This window comes from Oryctolagus cuniculus, chromosome 20 (genome assembly GCF_051225735.1).
Source record: "Oryctolagus cuniculus isolate XC-2025 breed Fujian yellow rabbit chromosome 20, ASM5122573v1, whole genome shotgun sequence".
In the NCBI taxonomy this organism is placed as follows: domain Eukaryota; kingdom Metazoa; phylum Chordata; class Mammalia; order Lagomorpha; family Leporidae; genus Oryctolagus; species Oryctolagus cuniculus.
In genome coordinates this window covers 28,055,087-28,075,138 of record NC_142886.1, presented here as the reverse complement: position 1 = coordinate 28,075,138, position 20,052 = coordinate 28,055,087, and the positions used below count along the sequence as shown (strand labels likewise).

The 20,052-nt window shown below is 43.7% G+C and overlaps 1 protein-coding gene across 11 annotated transcripts in view; it reads right to left on the bottom strand.

Annotated features, from left to right (window-relative positions):
* Positions 1-20,052, bottom strand: part of ADCK1 (aarF domain containing kinase 1) — a 137,474-nt gene that overhangs the window by 78,870 nt on the left and 38,552 nt on the right. For 6 of the 11 annotated variants that reach the window (XR_016226639.1, XM_089322442.1, XM_089322443.1 and 3 more), the window contains exon 4: positions 14,060-14,222. The exons of the other annotated variants lie outside the window; for them this stretch is intronic. Coding sequence is in view for 5 of the 6 variants with exons in the window: in XM_089322442.1 (XP_089178568.1) it covers positions 14,060-14,222 (163 nt within the window). In the remaining variant the exon portion in view is untranslated. The remainder of the gene's footprint in view (positions 1-14,059; positions 14,223-20,052) is intronic. 11 annotated transcript variants of the gene reach the window in all.

The window sequence follows — 20,052 nt, the reverse complement described above, 5'->3', positions numbered from 1 at the left end:
GGTACCTCACAGTCTTTTAGGAATTCGGCACGTTGAGTAGTTACTCACTCTTCATATGAAACCTTCCCTGCTCAAATTCTCGGTGTGTCAGGATGCTGGCTGACCACAGGGTGAAGCCCCTGAAATTGAATTTGAAGATCACATGAAGATGAAGCAAAGGCACGTGTGCATGTGTGTGTTGCCGAGTGTGTGTGTGCTGTTTGTGTTGCTTTGTGTGTGTGTGTTGCTGTGTGTGTTGCTGTGTGTTGCCATGTGTATTGGTGTGTGTATTGATGTGCGTTGCTATGTGTTGCTGAGTGTGTTGCTGTGTTGGTGTGTGTGTTGATGTGTGTATGGTGGTGTGTATGTGTATTGCTGTGTGTTGCTGAATGTGTTCCTGTATATGTGTGTGTTGCTGTGTGTGTGCATGTGTGTTGTGTGTGTGCATGTGTATTGCTGTGTGTGCATGTGTTGCTGTGTGTCCGTGTGTGTTCCCATGTACTGTGTTGCTGTGTGTGTGCATGTGTGTTGCCATGTGTGTCGATGTATGTGTGGTGGTATATGTGTGTATTGCTGTGTGTGTTCCTGTGTACATGTGTGTTGCTGTGTGTACGTGTGTGTTGCTGTGTGTGTGCATGTGTGTGTATGTTGCTGTGTGTGTCCCTGTGTGTGTTCTTGTGTGTATGTATGTTGCTGTGTATGTGTGCACTGATGTGTGTGCGGTGGTATGTGCATGTTGCTGTGTGTTCCTTTATACATGTGTATTGTGTGTGTGTTGCTGTGTGTATACGTGTGTGTTGCTGTGTTGCTGTGTATGTGTTGCTATGTGTGTCTGCGTGTGTTGCTGTGCACATGTGTGTTGTTGAGTCCATGTGTGTTGCTGTGTATGTGTGTGTTGATGTTTGTGTGGTGGTATGTGTGTATTGCTGTGTGTGTATTGCTGTGTGTGCGTGTGTGTTTCTGTGTGTCCCTGTGTATGTTCCTGTGTGCATGTGTGTTGCTGTGTATGTGTGTTGGTGTGTATGTTGATGTTTGTGTGGTGGTGTGTGTGTATTGCTGTGTGTGTTGCTGTGTGTTGCTGTGTGTGTTCCTGTGTACATGTGTATTGCTGTGTGTGTGTCCCTGTATACATGTGTGTTGCTGTGTCCATGTGGCTGTGTGTGTCCCTCTGTGTGTTCCTGTGTATATGTGCATTGCTGTGTGTGGGTTGCTGTGTGTATACGTGTATATTGCTGTGTGTGTTGCTGTGTGTGTCCCTGTGCACGTGTGTGTTGCTGTGTGCATGTGGCTGTGTGTGTCCCTGTGTACGTGTGTGTTGCTGTGTACATGTGGCTGTGTGTGTCCCTGTGTGTGTTCCTGTGTATATGTGCATAGCTGTGTGTGTTGCTGTGTGTATATGTGTATATTGCTGTGTGTGTTGCTGTGTACATGTGGCTGTGTGTGTCCCTGTGCACGTGTGTGTTGCTGTGTGCATGTGGCTGTGTGTGTCCCTGTGTACGTGTGTGTTGCTGTGAATGTGTGTCTGTGTGTGTCCCTGTGTGTACTGCTGTGCTTCCATGCATGTTGCTAGCCTTCCTACTTCCCCATTTTCTTTCGACTGGATCCATGTCTGCACTCCTCGCTGCCATGGGCGCCCCCAGAAAGCATCAGCCTCCCCCTGCCGTGCCCCTCACCCAGGAGCAGAGTTGAGGCGCTGCTGCCCCTCTCCTGCAGCCTGCCTCGGGGCCAGGTGAGTGACCCTCACAGCACTGTCTGGGCTACGCAGGGAGCCCTCTCTGATCATGCACCCAGGAATGCTGGGCTGAGCACCATCAACGTGCAGGGACAGAGACCAGGTGAGCCCGCGTGTGCTCTGTGTAGCTGCGGCCAGTCACGCAGGTGCCCTTGGCGTAGGCTGATGAGGACTACGGGTCGGTCACACACTGCCAAAGCCATCATCCAGGAAACTGAGTCAGCACCAATGGCAAAGGCACCCACACCTGCACTGAAGAAGCCACAAAGCCACCTTCAACCAGCTTCTGACTCACATTTCCCTCTCTCTCCCTCTGGGCCCCCTCCCTTCCCTTTCTCCTTCTCCTACCTCCCAGAAATGAGGCACATTGCCATTCTCCAAAAAATTAAAATGTACTTGTAAAAACAAAAGAGAGAAATGCTGAACAAGAGACCAGGCCTCTGATTTCCGTGGCCCCTCTCCAGCTCCAGCTCCTCCAGGTCTGGCATGCTTTAAGACGAGAGGCCAGGCCCCTGCCAACCTTCAGGGAGCTACTCACCTGGTGCACACCCCTCTCTCAGCCTCTGTGGACTCCATGGGCACCCCAGGGGACAAAGCCTGTGGGCGGCAGAGCACACGCACAGGGACCTCCCCTTGCTGCCCTCGCAGGATCCTTCCCCACCCAAGTGAGTGTGTGCCACGCAAAACAAAGCTTCCAGACCCCCTGGCCTCTGCGGCCCCTGAACCTAGTCCTTCACACCATCTGTAGCTCCAAGCACCATGAGGGATTTGCAGAACGGGAAGTTAGCAGCAGTGCTGTCTGACAGAATTTTCTACAGAGACGGGAATGGTCTGTGTCCAACACAGCGGTGCTGGCTGCATGCTGAAATGTGGCCAGCGTGACAGAGGAACCGAAGTCTTTTTTAACAGCACAGAAGTAATTTTGTTCATTTATCTTGAAAGGCGAAAAGATACAGAGACAGAGATCTCCCATCTGTTGGTTCACTCAACAAAGGCCCACCACAGCCAGTGTTGGGCAAGACCAAAGCCAGAAGTCCAGAACTCCATCCTGGCCTCCCACATGGGTAGCAGGGACCTAAATGCTTGATCCATCACTGAGTTCTCTTGGGGTACACGTTAGCAGGAAGCTAGAACAGGCATGGAGCCAGGACTGGGAGTCAGGACTTGAACCCATAGCCCTCCAAAATAAGAGACAAGTGGCCCAGGCAGCATCTTAAGCACTATGAATATAACCTGTCCTTGAATTTTTACACAAATATTTACATTTGAAATAATTTAAACTTAACTCACCACAAGTGGCTAATGACTACCATAATGGGCAATTCAAGTTTGTAAAATAGCAATCACCATAAGAAATGTACCATCATTTATTCAGTGCTGTGTTTTAAACACTATCCTACAGTAAGCAGTCAAATATAGGTAGTGGTGGTAGTGATTATATTTTTCTTAATTTTTATTTGAGAGGTAGAGAGACAGACAGGCAACACTCCCATCTGATGGTTTACTTCCTAAATGCCTGCAACAGTGGGGCTCAAAGCCTGGAGCCAAGAACTTAATCTAAGTCTCCCACATGGGTGGTAGGAACCCAATTAAGCCATCCCATTGTCTCCCAGTAAGAACTAGAGCTGGGAGCTGGAGCAAGGTATCCAATCCATATTTACAACCATATGGAACCCAGGCATCTCACCCATGGTCTTAACCACCAGGCTAAATGCTCACCTGTTACTGTCTTTAGATCTGCCACTATCTCTATAAAATAGATCTTACTGTAACTCTTTCAGAAGTAAGAGAGATTATCTCTTACCAGTGAACCTCAGAGAGGATCAGCAACATTCACAAAGTCCCACAGCTGATAGACCGTGAAACCAGCGTGTGTTCAAACCGTCATCTGTGATTCCAACCCCGAATGCCACGCACCACAGTCTGCTGAGCAAGCACTGGTTGAATTTCTCTATACACAAGGCATGGAGGGGGATGCAAGCAAGTACAGCCATGGTCCCCATAAGCAAGGAGCTTGCGGTGTAGACAGAGTTGAACACACGCATAAAACCAAAATCACCACAGCAGGCACTCAAGATGGCTGCCAATCAGTCCAATGAGTGATCCATGCTGCAGTGGCCTAGGCTGGGTACCAGGGTGACCAAGAAAGTCAAAGATACATAGCTGAAAATGCCAGTGTAAGCTGTACCTGGTTTGTTTATTTTTTTCCCCAAAGAAGCCTTTTATTTAATGAGTACAGATTTCTTAAGTACAACTTCAGGAATATAGTGATTCTTCCCACCATACCCGCCTTCCCACCCCATCTCCTGCTCCGTCTCCCACTTCCAGTCCCATTCTCCATGAAGATTCATTTTTGGGGCCCAGGCTGTGGCACAGTGGGATAAGCCTCCGCCTACGGTGCCAACATCCCATACAGGCTCCAGTTTGAGTCCCAGTGGCTCCATTTCCGACCCAGCTCTCTGCTGTGGTCGGGGAGAGCGGCAGAGGATGGCCCAGGTGCTTGGGCCCCTGCACCCATGTGGAAGACCTGGGGGGAAGCTCCTGACTCCTGGCTTCTGATTGCTCAGCACCAGCCCTTGTGGCCATCGGGGAAGTGAGCCAGCAGATGGAGGACTTCTCTCTCTCTGCCTCGGTCTCTCAGTAACTCTGCCTTTCAAGTAAAAATGAATGGATCTTTAGAACAAAAAAGGATTCATTTTTCAATTTACTTTATGCACAGAAGACCAATTCTATACTAAGTAAAGATTTCAACATTTGGCACGTGTGTGTGCATGCACACACACATACACACACACAACTGTTTGAGAACAAGTTTTACAGTTAATTCTTACGATACAACTCGTTGAGGTCAGAGGTCTTGCAGGGGAAATAAATGCACAGTGATTCCTGCTGTTAATTTAACAATTAACACACCTATGTATGACATCAGTGATCACCCGAGGCTCTTGACACAAGCTATCTAGCATATGGAAGCCTTTTCAATCCACAATCTCAGCCAATATTTAGACAAGGCCATAAGCAAAGTGGAAGTTCTCTCCTCCCTTCAGAGAAAAGTACATTCTTCTTTGATGGCCACTTCTTTCCACTGAGATCTCCCTCACAGAGATCCTACATGTATGACATTTTTTTTTCCTACCACAGTGTCCTCGATTTCCATATCTGGAATGCTCTCACGGGCTTTTGGCCGGCCAGACCAGACTACCTTAAGGGTTGATTCTGAGGTGAGAGTGTTATTTAAAGTGACTGCCATTCTTATGAGTCTGCTGTGTGGACTGCTTCCCATGTTGGAATATTCTCCCCCTTTTAATTCTATTATTATTACCAGACACTTGATCTTATTATATGATCCCTTTAATACTTAATCCTATCTACATGATCATTTTAACACTTAATATGGTCACTTCAACACTTAAGATAGTATTTTTATCACCAAGCTTAATGGGGTTTGGGGTCCAATGGCAAGTTTTTAAAATGTAGCCTTACAAGTAAGTCTGGGCAGGCGCCATGGCTCACTTGGTTAACCCTCCGCCTGCAGCGCTGGCATCCCATATGGGCTCTGGGTTCTAGTCCCGGTTGCTCCTCTTCCAGTCCAGCTCTCTGCTGTGGCCAGGGAAGGCAATGGAGGATGGCCCAAGTGCTTGAGCTCCTGCACCTGCATGGGAGACCAGAAGGAAGCACCTGGCTCCTAGCTTCGAATTGGTGCAGCGCCGGCCATAGCAGCCATTTGGGGAGGGAACCAACGGAAGGAAGACTTTTCCCTCTGTCTCTCTCTCTCTCTCACTGTCTAACTCTACCTGTCAAATAAAAAAAAATTTAAAAAAAAAAAAGTCCATAGGAATGTATGCAGAACTATACAGCATGATAGTTACAAACCTACTCCTCACTCTCTTGTTCCAACTCTTATTTTTCACTGAGATCTCTTTTCAATTGAAATTATACACATTTGATTAATTCTAGGTTAAGTAAAGAGTTCAACAAACAGTATGAAGAAGAAAAAAAAAATGTTCTTCAACAGTTAAGGCAGTTCAGGACATTGCTTCCCAAAGTGTCAATTTTACTTCTACAGATTTCCTTTTAGGTGTTCTGTTAGGTATCACAGATCAGGGAGAACATGTGGTATTTGTCCCTTTGGGACTGGCTTATTTCACTCAGTATGATGTTTTTCAGATTCTGGTGTTTTGTTGCAAATGACTGGATTTCATTTTTTTTAACTACTAAGTAGTATCCCATAGAGTACATATCCCATAATTTATTAATCCAGACTTCAGCTGATGGGCATTTAGGTTATTCCATGTCTTAGCTATTGGGAATTGAGCTGCAATAAACATGGGGGTGCAGATAACTCTTTTATTTGATGATTTCATTTCCCTGGGGTAAATTCCCAGGAGTGGATGGCTGGGTCATATGGTAGGTCTATATTCAGATTTCTGAGTTATCTCCAAACTGATTTCCATAGTGGTTTTACCAGTTTACATTCCTACCAACACTGGATTAGAATATTTTTCCTCCACATCCTGGCCAGCATTTGTTGTTTGTTGATTTCTGTATGAAAGCCATTCTATCTGGGGTGAGGTGCAACCTCATTGTGGTTTTGATTTGCATTTTCCTGAAGGCTAGTGATCCTGAACATTTTTTCATGTGTTGGCCATTTGGACTTCCTTGATTGAAAAATGTCTGTTTATGTCCTTGGCCCATTTCTTAGCACAGTTGTTTGTTTTGTTGTTGTGGAGTTTCTTGATCTCTTTATAGATTCTGGTTATTAATCCTTTATCAGTTGCATTGTTTGCAAATAATTTCTCTCATTCTGTGGGTTGCCTCTTCACTATCCTGAGTGTTTCTTTTGCAGTGCAGAAGCTTCTCAATTTGAAGTAATTCCATGTGTTGATTTTGGCTTTGATTGCCTGTGCCTCTGGGGTCTTTGCCAAGAACACTTTGCCTGTGCCAATGTCTTTCAGGGTTTCTCAGATGTTCTCTAGTAATTTGATGGTATTGTGTCATAGGTTTAGATTTTTAATCCATGTTGAGTGGATTTTTGTGTAAGGTGTAAGGTAGGGGTCCTGCTTCATATTTTTGCATGTGGAAATCCAGTTTTCTCAGCACCATTTTTTGAAGAGACTGTCCTTGCTCCAGGGATTGGTTCTAGCCCTTTTGTCAAATATAAATTGCTTATAGATGCTTGGATTGATTTCTGGCACTTGTATTCTGTTCCATTGGCCTCTCCATCTGTATTTGTACCAGGCTGGTTTGAGTATAACTGCCTTGTAGTATGTCTTGAAATCTGGTGTTGTGATACCTCCGGCTTTGTTTTTGTTCTGTAAGATTGCTTTATCTATTCAAGGTCTCTTGTGTTTCCATATGAATGTCAGCACCTCTTTTTCTAGATCTGAGAAGAATGTCTTTGGTATTTTGATTGATATCACACTGAATCTGTAAATTGCCTTCAGATGAATGGACATTTTGATGATACTGATCCTTCCAATCCACAAACATGGAAGATTTTTCTATTTTTTTGCATCTTCTCCTATTTCTTTCTCTAATGTCTTGTAATTCTAATTGTAGAGATCTTAGACATTCTCAGTTAAATTTATTCCAAGGTATTTGATTTTTTTTTACATAGCTAGTATGAATGGGATTGATCTTAGAAGTTCTTTTTCAGTCGTGGCAATGTCTGTGTATACAAAGGCATGTAAGTTTGTTTATTTTTTCAAAAAACCAGCTCTTCCTTTTGATGATCCTTTGTATCATTTTTGATTCAATTTTGTTGATTTCTTTAATCATTTCTTTTCTCCTACTAGTTTTGAGTTTAGTTTGCTGCTGTTTTTCTAGATCCTTGAGATGCACTGATAGTTCATTTATTTGGTGCTTTCCGATTTCTTGATGTAGGCACCTATTGCTATAAACTTTCCTCTTAACACTGCTTTTGCTGTATCCCCTTGGTTTTGTTATGTTGTGTTATCATATTCCTTTGCTTCCAGAAATTTTTTTATTTCTCTTTTGATTTCTTCTATGACCCACTGTTCACTCAGGAAGATGTTGTTTAGTCTCCATGTGTTTGCATATGCTCTAGAGATTCCTGAGTTGTTGATTTCCAGCTTCAGTGCCTTGTGATCCTAGAAGATGCATGGTATGATTCTGATATTTTTGAATTTGCTGAGACTTGCTTTATGGCTTAGTATGTGGTCAGTCCTAGAGAAGGTTCCAAGCACAGGTTAGAAGAATGTGTATTCTGCAACTATAGGATGAAAAGTTCTGTAGATATCTGTTAGGTCCATTTGGTCTATAGTATCAATTAATTCCACTGTTCCCTTGCTATTTTCTGTCGGGGTGATTTGCCTATTGCTAAAAGTGGGGTATTGAAATCCCCCATTATTATTGTATTGGAGTCTATGTCTCCCTTAAGATCTCTTAGTATTTCTTTTAAATAGCCAGATGCCCTGTAATTAGGAGCATATGCATTTCTAATACTCACATCTTCCTGTTGAATTGATCCCTTAATGATTACATAGTGCACTTCTTTGTCTCTTTCAACAGGTTTTGTGTTAAAGTCTATTTTGTCTGCTCTTAGAATGGCTACACGAGCTCTTTTGTGGTTTCTGTTAGCATGGAACATCTTTTTCCATCCTTTCACTTTCAGTCTGCATTCATTTTTGTTAGTCATATGTGTTTCTTGTAGGCAGCAAATAGATGGGATTTGTATTTTAATCCAGTCAGCCAGCCTGTATCTTTTAACTGGCGAGTTGAGTTCATTTGCCTCAAGGTGACTATTGATAAGTAATGGCTTTGCCCTGCCATTTTTCCACAAATATTCCTATTTTACTTTGGATTTCCTTTGTACTTTTACTGATGATTTTCTGCCTTTACCTTCTTCTGTAGTGAGGACCATGTTTCTGTGTTTCTGTGTGCAGCACATCCTTAAGCATCTTTTGCAATGCTGGATGGATGGTGACACATTCTTTTGATTTCTGTTTGTCATAGAAGGTCTTTATTCCATCTTCGTTCATAAATGAGAGCTTTGCAGGGTACAGTATTCTGAGTTGACAGTTCTTTTGTGTTAAGATTTGGACTATATTTCGCCATTCTCCTAACCTGTAGGGTTTCTGATGAGAAGTCTTCTGTGAGTCTAATTGGATATCCTATGAAAGTAATCTGGAGTTTCTCTCCTACACAGCAATCTAAAAAGATTTAGAATCTTTTCTTTATGTTTTACTGGGGAGAGTTTGATTACAATGTGTTGTGGTGAAGACCTTTTCTGGTCATATCTATTAGGAATTCTATGTGGCTCCTGTACTTGGTTGTCCTTTTCTTTCTCCAAACTGGGATAATTTTCTGTTATTATTTCACTAAAACGACTTTCTAATCCTTTCTCCTTCCACACCTTCAGTAACTCTGAGAACCCATTATGTTGGTTCGTTTGGTAGTATCCTTATAAATTACTAACAGTGTTTTTTAAGTTCTCATTTCTTCTTCTTGTGTTTGTTCTGACTGTATCATTTCCTGTGCTTTGTCTTCTAAGTCAGATATTCTTTCTTTTGTTTCAGCAATTCTATTGTTAAGGCTTTCCACTGCATTTTTTTTTTGTTCTACTGAATTATTCATCTCCAAGATTTCATTTTGATTTTTCTTTAAGATCTCAATTTTGTGGGAGAAATTTTCTTTCAGGTCACATACAGATTTCATTAGTTTGTGCATTTGCTTCTGATTACTTATAAGTAATTCTACGATCAATTTTTTGAATTCCATTTCTGGCATTTCTTCCATCTCATCATGTTCACAATCTGGTATTGAAGTGTTGTGTTCTTTTGTGGGCATGATGCTGTCTCCTTTATTTGTGTAGAGTTTCCTCTGCTGTTTTCTCCCTAACTCTTCCCTGAGACTGCACTCTTTCTACTTTTTTAAACTATCTTCTCCTAGACCAGAGCAGCAAGCTCACTCCCTACTCCACCATCTTAATCCAATCCTTGTACATGGTTTTATATATAATGGGGAGGGATCCCATTGCATAAAAGTTAATGACATCAGCTTTAAAATCAGAAAAACCTAGGTTCAAATCCTGTTTTGCTGGCTGCTTTTCATAAGTCCTTGGACAAGTTAATTAATTTTGAAACCTCAATATCTTCATCAATAAAAGAAGGATAATAATTATACTTGTCACTGTGATGAATAAATGAAATAACATATAAAACTGAGCGGGAAGTGGGGCAGATGTTGTGGTGCAGTGTTAAGATGCCACTTGGGACACTTACATCCTGTACCTAAGTGCCTGGGTTCAAGTCCCTGCTCTGTTTTGGATCCAGCTTCCTGCTACTGTGCACCCTGGGAGGCAACAGGTGATAATCCAAGTACTTGGGTCCCCATCATCCAAGTGGAAGACCTGGATTAAGTTCTTAATATCCCTCTCTCTCTACCTCTCTTTGCCTTCAAAATAAATAGAACTTAAAAAAAAATACAGAGCCTACAATGGCTCCAGCAAATAGGCAGTGTTCAATAAACAAATGAGACAGGGAAGGTAAAATAATCTATCTTCCTAGAAAATGAAATTCAACAGAACAGCTACCACCCTGCAGGGCCAGCCACTCCCTCTACTTGGTGCAGGCCAACAGTCAGGACCACAATCTAACAGACAGAAACAGTAGCTAATTTCATGCTCTGTCGTCTGAATTGCAAAGCACCATTGCATGAGAAATGCAAACAGCGCCACAGGGTTACCAGGTTCTCCTCCCTAAAGATCTCCCTACTTGTGCTGCTTGCCCTAATACTAGACCCCACTTGCTCACTGGGGCCCCATCCTGCCTTTACCAAGCCCCTGGCTGCACTGGTGGTTGAGTAGGTCTCTGGAGCACATCATCCCTGCAGAGCCCCACACCCACTTCCGCCCCCACCAAAACATGGCAGCAACAGCTGGTGCAGTCTCCCTGCTCCGCTCCATAACTTCATTTCACTCCCAGCTCTACAACTTGCCTTACAATGATCTCATTACCCATAACCTTGCTGTAATGAGTTTTAATCTGCCTCATATTAATGCAAAGCACTGTCATTAGCCCCCTTGGCTTCTGGTTTGAGGATGGGGGCAGTGAGTAGCTAATAAGACAAACTCCATGGTGATTAGTTATTGACTTGGCCAAGTGCAGTAAAGGCCCAGGGATATAACTCCTGACTGGAGTCTGACACCCTGGGAGTGAGGAACCCCAAACTTCACAGCAAGGGACTGATGTCAAACTCAATCAGAACTGGGCAGTATCTCTGGGTGCAGGGATGCTGACAGAGAGGAAAGAGACACCCGCACAAGGGGACTTCTGGAAGTTTGTAGAAAATGGAATTAAAAGATGTTTATGTTGCTGTAAAAAATTTTGAAATCCATGCATAGTTTTTTTTTTCATATTATACATTTTCCATAAACTTTCTGAAGACCCCTTATACAATTTCAAAAAATTTTGTACCAAAATAAGAGCATTATTTAATTGCATCTCTTCATAAAGCCTTGGAAGCACCTTCATACATACCCCTCACAGATATGGGAAGAAGAAGGGGACAGCGAAAGAGAAGGCAACACAGAGACCACAAAACAGAACTCTGATTAATTCTTTCAGTGACAGACTCAAGGATCAAAGGACTGAAATGTGAACAGTGAAATCTCCAGGCTGTAGAACTGTAACAGCATTTTTCATTGGTCTCTCCCATCTTCTCCAAACTTCTTGCAATGAACGTCTGTCAGTTATGGGGGAGAATTTCTTTTGACCCATCTTTTCTTTGGCATCTTCTGGGAATGGAAAAGCCCAGAGACTTCCCAGCCTCCCAGCTTTAAACACAGAAGACTCTGAGACCAGTATTGTGGTGCCATGGATTAACCCACCATCTGTGGTGACGGCATTCCATATGGGCACTGGTTCAATCCATCAATCAATCAATCTTGTTTAAAAAATGCACAAGACTTTTGCCAGCATGTGCCAAAGCAGGTGAAGCTGTTGCCTTCAATGGCAGGATACCAGATGGCCTCTGGTTCATGTCCCAGCTGCTCCACTGTACATCCAGCTCCCTGCTGATGGCCGGGGAAAGCAGCAGAAGATGGCTCAAGTGTTTGAGAGACCTGGATGAAACTCCTGGCTCCTAGCTTCAGCCCAGCCCAGTGCTGGCCATTGCAGCCATCGGGGGAGTGAACAGCAGATGAAAGATCTCTTTCTCTGTCTCTCCCTTTCTCTGGAACTCTGACCTTCAAAATAAATAAATAACGTGGCAGAGCACTGTGGTCCAAGTGGATGTTCTGGAGACAGAACACCTGCTCCTCCCCTCAGCAACAACAGAGCAGGCTGGGGCTATGGTCAGGGCCTCTCCTGTCATGTCAAGCTTTGCTTCAAGCTGTCATTCAGGCAACGAAGTTACACTCATCCTGTCTCAGGGGAAATAATGTAAGTTGCAATTCATAAATGTTTTGGAAGAGTCTGACCCCAGACTGCATGCCACTCTGACCATGCGTGGGACAGTTTTGTGGTTAACAGCATAGGGCATCGGATGCATCAGGTCTGTCCCGACTTCACCAGTTAGAGGCTGGTGACCATCGGCAGTTATCTAACTGCTCTTCACTTGGGTCTTCTCATCTAAAGACAAGAGTAATGCTAGTGCCTGCTCATGTGGCTGCTGTGAAGGTCCAAAGGAAACACAGATAAGGAAACACAGACATTCACAGAGCCAGCGTTGGCATCTCTACACTTACTACAAAGGGTACCTGGGATTACAATCAGGTATGGTAAGACAGACACACACAGAAATGGTTGTCACAAAGGAATGGGTTTTTACTCCCAAATCCCCAGAAGTAGGAGGCATGGCATCCCACGCAGAACCACACAAGGAAGCATCGGAGTTCGTCAGGAGACCAAGCAAGAGGGAAACATGAGGAGCAAGAGCCTTTGTGGTGGAGCCCATGGCAGGGAGTGAGGGAGACAATGCAGAACAGCTGGGGGATTTAGTAGAGGATATGAAAACACGTCAGTGCTTAAATGTCTAACCACAGATATGGATGGAGGACAGTGCAGGGAGAGGCAGCAGGTGAATGGGGGACAAGGAGAAGGAGAGAGACTCAGAGAATCCCAATCAAACTCTAGAGATGAAAAACACATCAGATGGAATTCATGGCATATTAGACATTGCAGAGGGGAAGAAAAGACTAGTTAACTTGAAAACCTAACAATAAACTATTCAAAATGAAATAGTGGGGAAAACTTAGTGAGAACCAAGCTACTTAGCTTTGATTGATTTTCACCAGTGAGCTGTGGGACAAAGCCAAGCAGTCTGGCAGATGTGCAGGAAAATCACAAAGCAAAGGAGATGGGAGGGGTGGGGAAAAAATAACCAAAGAAAGAGTGCATGAAAGTTTTTTCAATTTTATTTCTTTAGGTATAAATCAACAGATCCAAGAACATCTACAAGCCCCAAGCTCAAGAAATATAAAGAAACCTACATAGCGGCTGGCATCGTGCCTCTGATTGCAATACTGGCATCCCACATCAGGGTGCCAGTTCAAGTCCCAGCTGCTCCGCTTCCGATCCAGCTCCCTGTGAATGTGTCTGGGAAAGCAGAAGATGGCGGCCCAAGTGCTTGGGCCCCTGCCACCCATGAAGGAAACCCGGATGAAGTTCCAGGGTCCTGACTTCAGCCCTGGCCACTGCAGCCATTTGAGGAGTGAACTGGGGAATGGAAGATCTGTGTGTATTGTGCATCTAATGTATATTTGTGTTTGTGATGCGATGTGTCTCTCTCCCTCTCTCTGTGTCACTTGGCTTTTCAAACAAATACATCCTCAAAAACAAAAACAAAAAAATACATAATGACATTGTTTAAAGCAGTGCTAGGCCGGCGCCGCGGCTCAACAGGCTAATCCTCCGCCTAGCGGCGCCAGCACTCCAGGTTCTAGTCCCAGTAGGGGCGCCGGATTCTGTCCCCGTTGCCCCTCTTCCAGGCCAGCTCTCTGCTGTGGCCAGGGAGTGCAGTGGAGGATGGCCCAAGTACTTGGGCCCTGCACCCCATGGGAGACCAGGAGAAGCACCTGGCTCCTGGCTTTGGATCAGCGCGGTGCGCCGGCCGCAGTGTGCCATCCGCGGCGGCCATTGGAGGGTGAACCAACGGCAAAGGAAGACCTTTCTCTCTGTCTCTCTCTCTCACTGTCCACTCTGCCTGTCAAAAAGAAAGGAAGGAAGGGAGGGAGGGAGGGAGGGAGGGAGGGAGGGAGGGCAGTGCTAAACAGAAAATGTTAAAGAAAAAACAAATCCAGAGCAAAAAAAGAGACAAAAGACAAAGGAGCAAAGATAAAAATAACAACAGAGGCTTGCATTATGGTTTAGCAGGTAAAGCCACCACCTGCGACACAGGAGTCCTGGCTGCTCCACTTCCAATCCAGCTCCCTGCTGAAAAAGCAGTGGGAGCCAACCCAACTGCTTGGGCCCTGCACCCGCGTGGGAGACTGGGAAGAAGCTCCTGGCTCCTGGCTTCAGCCTGGCCCATGGTCAACAGCTGCAGCCGTCTGTGGAGTGAATAAACAGATGGAAAATTCTCTCTCTCTCCTTGTAACTCAACTTTCAAATAAATAAATAAACCTTTAAAAAAAAAAAAAGAACAGCAGTAGATTTTTCAGCAGAAAAACAAGCAGAAGTTAGTGAATCAACAGCTCTGAAAGTATTGAAAGAAAATCCAGCATTCTATACCCAGCAAAGACATCCTTCAAAAACAAAAGTGAAATAAAGTCTCTGAGACATAAAAGCTGACAGAATTCACCTCCCTGCACTCCATGAATATCAAACACCCCTTCAGGCAGAAGGAACAGACACCAGAGAAAGTAACTTCATGGGTAAATATACAAGAATTTTTCCTTCTTCTTTTTTTTTTTTTTTATCTCTTTAAAAGATAAGTAACTGGGGCCAGAACTGTGGTATAGCAAGTTGAACTGTCTGTGATGCCAGCATCCCATGTGAGCACTAATTAGAGTCCCAGCTGCTCCACTTTTTTTTTATTTGAAAGGCAGAGTTACAAAGAGAGGAGGAGAGGGAGACACACACACACACAGAGAGAGAGAGAGAGAGACAGAGAGAGAGAGAGAGACAGAGAGAGAGACAGAGAGAGAGAGTGTGTGTGTGTTTCCATCCACTGGTGTTGGGTCATGCCAAAATGCCAAAGCCAAGAGCCAGGAGCTTCTTCCAGGTCTCCCACACAAGTGCTGAAGTGCCATCTTCCAATGCTTTCCTAGGCATTAGGCACTTCAGCAGGGAACTGGATCAGAAGAGGAGCAGCCAGGTTTCGAACCACTGTCCGTACAGGATGCCAGCCCCAGCCCTGCTGCTCTGCTTCTGAGCCAGCTCTCTGCTAATGTGCCTAGGAAGGCAGCCCATGTGGCTTCAGCCTGGTCCAATCCTGGCCATCTGAGGAGTGAGTCAGTGAACAGAAGCTTGCTCACTCGCTCGCTCGCTCTCTCTGTCTCTCTCTGTCCCTGCAGATGGAAGATCCCTCTCTCTCTCTCTTCCTTTCTCTCTCTTAACCCTGCCTTTTAGATAAATAAATGTTTAAAAAAAGATAAGTAACTGCTTAAACAAAATAGTAACAGTGTCACACAGAGCTTATGACATGTAAAAATATTAAATCAACACCACAAAGACTGGAAGAAAGAAAGGGAAGCATACTCCGAATTCTGATATTCTATGAAGTGGTATAATATCACTTAGATATGGACTGTGACAAGCTAAGATGAGTAGTATAAACTAAAGCAATCATTAATAAAAAGAATTATAATTCACAAAACAACAATGGAAATAAATGGAACATAAAAAATATTCAACCTTGGGGCCAGCGGTGCAGCACAGTGGGTTAAGCCACCATTTAAAATGTCAGCATCCCATGTGGGTGCCAATTCAAGTCCTGGCTGCTCCACATCTGATGCAGTGTCTTGCTAATTGCCTGGGAAAGCAGGGTAATATGGCACAAGTGCTTGGAACCCTGCACCCACGTGGTCAACCCAGATGGAGTTCCAGGCTCCTGGCTTCAGCCTGGTCCAGCCCTGGCTGTTGCCAGCATTTGGGGAATTGAACCAGCAACTGGAAGACCTCTTTCTCTTCATGTCTCTCACTCTCTTTCTGTAACTCTGCCTTTCAAATAAATAAATCTTTAAAAACAGAGAGAGAAAGAAAATACTCAATCCAAAAGAAAGCATGAGGGAGGAAAACAAGAAATAAAAAATAGGGCAAATAAATTCAGCTAGATAAAAGATATAAATCTAATCATACCAATAATCCCATCAAGTGCAAACGATATAAAACTCTCAATTAAAAATCAGAGGTTGGGGAGCACATTCGATACAGCAGTGGAGACACTGGGTCAGATGCCTGTCTCATATTGCAGTGTCTGGGTTCCATACTCAGCTTCGGCTCCCAAGCCCAGCTTCCTGTTAGTGCAGGCCCTGGGAGGCAATGATGATGGTGCAAGTGATTGGGTTCCTGCCACCTACACGGGAGAGCTAGACCAAGTTTGCCCCCAACACTGACTTTTGAGGACATTGGGGAATGTATCATGGATGGAAGAGCTCTGTGTGTGTCTTTGCCTTTCAAATAAAATGAAAAAAATAAATAAATAAAAAATAAAAATTTTTTTAAGTTAGGGATTGGCAAACAGGATAAAAAATAAAGACCCAAGTATATATTGCCTACAAGAAGTGTTCTTTAAATATAAAAGTGCAAATATGTTAAATGTAAAAAGGTAGAAAAATATACACTATGCCAACGCTAATCAAAAGAAAGGTAGAATAGCTGTATTTCTATCACACAAAATTGATTTCAGAGGAGAGGATATTAACAAGCATAAAGAAGGTCACTTCATAATGATAAAGAGGTCAATCCTTCAGAAGATATACAACCCTCATCATTTATGTACCAAATAACAGAGCTTCAAAACGCATGACGCAAAAACTAATGGACCTGCAAAGAGGAACACAAACATCCATAATCATAGTCATAGATTTCAACACCTGTCTCTCAATGATAGAATTAATAGGGATTGGATTAAGATGGCGGAGTAGGGAGGGAGTTTTCTGCCCGAGTCTGGGAGAAGACAGTTTATAAAAATGGAAAGAGTGCAGTCTCAAGAAGAGTTAGGGAGAAAACAGCAGAGGAAACTCCATAAACTGAAGGAACACAGTGGACCTGCGTGGAGGGTGAAGAGGCGCACAACTTAGGACCCCACCAGCCGAGAGCCTCCGCACCAGCACTGGAGAGCACGGTGTGAGCAGGCTGCGACAGCCCAAGCCACTGGCGAAAAAGCAGCAGGAAGAGCTGTGAGGGAACCCGGCTTGGAGCCCCGTGGGAGACAGCGTGCCTGCCAAACTAGAGGAGAAAAAACAAAGGGAAGGCACATTTTCTCTCTCCCTGATCATCCGGCAAAGGAGCCCTGTAACAAGCTGACAGAGAGCAGGTGCCATTTTGGACAATGTAACAACTGTGCCAGCGCGTGTCTGTACCCAGCAACCAGCCAATGGAGATTCCTGCCTCTGGTAGGGAGAACAGACTGGGGGCGTGGTGCTCTTGACTGTGAGAGGCTGTGTGCCAGGACTGTGAAAACACTGAGGCTGTGTGGGAGGACTCACGGTGTGGCTGGGACCTTGGGCAGTCACTGTGGGAGGCTCCACAAGCTAAGGGCTCCCTGGTTACCTGGGGAGAGACACTGCTGGGGAATCTGAGCTCACAGTGAGCACTGCACAGTCTTTGTACGGTCCTGTGGCAGAGCAGACTACTAATATACTCACAGGGTCTACCACCCAGCACTGGTCTCCTTCCAGGAGAGGAGCTCAGCTGAGTCTATGCCAATAGACAAGAAGAAACCTCACCTCTGATTTAAAAAAAGGGACATTTACCATGCCAAACCTGGGGGTGTCTTCTAAGACACACCTTCACTCTGCAGCACTGAACAGAGATCCCTGGCCACTCTCACCACACACCTCTAGGTATTCCCTGAAAACAGACACTCCACTAATCTGATCAGACATAGTCCAAAGATAAAAGCCACCACATAGAAAAATCAAAGAAGAACCCAAGAGTATCCCCACAAATGCCAAAAACAAAAGCACCAACCCAAGAAAGAAGAACAAGGAAGACAACATGACACCCCCAAAAGAACACAACACCTCAATACTAGATTGTAAAGATAATGAGATTGAAGAAATGCCAGAAATAGAAAAAAATCGATCATAGGATTACTTACAAGTAATCTGAAGCAAACACGCATGAACTAATGAAATGAAATGACATGAAAGAAATTTTTCCCACGAAATTGAGATCTTAAAGAGAAATCAAAATAAAATCTTAGAAATGAAGAATTCAACAGAACAGATAAAATACAGTGGATAGCCTTAATAACACAATTGGTGAAGCAGAAGAAAGAATATCCAACTTAGATGACAAAGCACAGGAAATTACACAATCAAACCGAAAACAAGAGGAGGAAATGAGAAAACTAAAAAATACTGTTGGGAATTTACAGAATACTATCGATGACCCAACATACAGGTTCTAGGAGTTCCTGAGAAAGAATTAGAAGGCCTTTTTAGTGAAATAATAATGGAAAATTTCCCCAATTTGGAGAAAAAAGGGGCATCCAAGTACAGGAAACACATAGAACTCCAAATAGACATGACCAGAAAAGATCTTTACCATGACACATTATAATCAAACTCTCCACAGTAAAACATAAAGAAAATATTCTAAACGGTGCACGAGAGAAACACCAAATAACTTTCAGATGATCTCCAATTAAACACACAGTGGACTTCTCATCAGAAACCCTACAGGTTAGGAGATGATGGTAAGATATGTCCAAGTATTAAAAGAAAAAAACTGCCAACAGAGAATACAAAAACTGCGAAGCTCTCATCTATGAACAAAAGTGAAATAAAGACCTTCTATAACAAACAAACTTAAAAAAATTTGTCACCACCTGTCCAGCCCTGCAGAAGATGCTTAAGGATGTGCTACACACAGAAACACAGAAACATGGTCCTCACTACAGAAGAAGGTAAAGGCAGAAAATCTATCAATAAAAGTACAAAGGAAACCCAAAGTAAAATAGGAATATTTATGGAAAAATGGCAGGGCAAAGCCATTACTTATCAATAGTCACCTTGAGGCAAATGAACTCAACTCGCCAGTTAAAAGATACAGGCTGGCTGACTGGATTAAAATACAAATCCCATCTATTTGCTGCCTACAAGAAACACATAGGACTAACATAAATGAATGCAGACTGAAAGTAAAAGGATGGAAAAAGATGTTCCATGCTAACAGAAACCAAAAAAGAGCTTGTGTAGCCATTCTAAGAGCAGACAAAATAAACTTTAACACAAAACCTGTTAAAAGAGACAAGTGCATTATGTAATCATTAACAGAACAATTCAACAGGAAGATGTGAGTATTAGAAATGCATATACTCCTAGGCCGGTGCCGCGGCTCACTAGGCTAATCCTCCGCCTTGTGGCACTTGCACACTGGGTTCTAGTCAGATTCTGTCCCGGTTGCCCCTCTTCCAGGCCAGCTCTCTGCTGTGGCCCGGGAGTGCAGTGGAGGATGGCCCAAGTGCTTGGGCCCTGCACCCCATGGGAGACCAGGATAAGTACCTGGCTCCTGCCACCAGATCAGCGAGGTGCGCCTGCCATAGCGCGCCAGCCGCGGCGGCCATTGGAGGATGAACCAACGGCAAAAGGAAGACCTTTCTCTCTGTCTCTCTCTCTCTCACTGTCCATCTGCCTGTCAAAAAAAATAAAATAAAATAAAATAAAATAAAGAAATATTAAGAGATCTAAAGGGAGACACAGATTCCAATACAATAATAATGGGGGATTTCAATACCCCACTTTTAGCAATGGACAAATCACACAGACAGAAAATAGCAAGGAAATAGTGGAATTAACTGATACTATAGGCCAAATGGACCTAACAGATACCTATAGAACTTTTCATCCTATAGTTGCAGAATACACATTCTTCTAACCTGTGCTTGGAACCTTCTCTAGGACTGATCACATACTAGACCATAAAGCGAGTCTCAGAAAATTCAAAAAAATCAGAATCATACCATGCATCTTCTAGGATCACAAGGCACTGAAGCTGGAAATCAGCAACTCAGGAATCTCTAGAGCATATGCAAACACATGGAGACTAAACAACATCTTCCTGAGTGAACAGTGGGTCATAGAAGAAATCAAAAGAGAAATAAAAAAATTTCTGGAAGCAAATGAATATGATAACACAACATAACAAAACCAAGGGGATACAGCAAAAGCAATGTTAAGAGGAAAGTTTATAGCAATAGGTGCCTACATC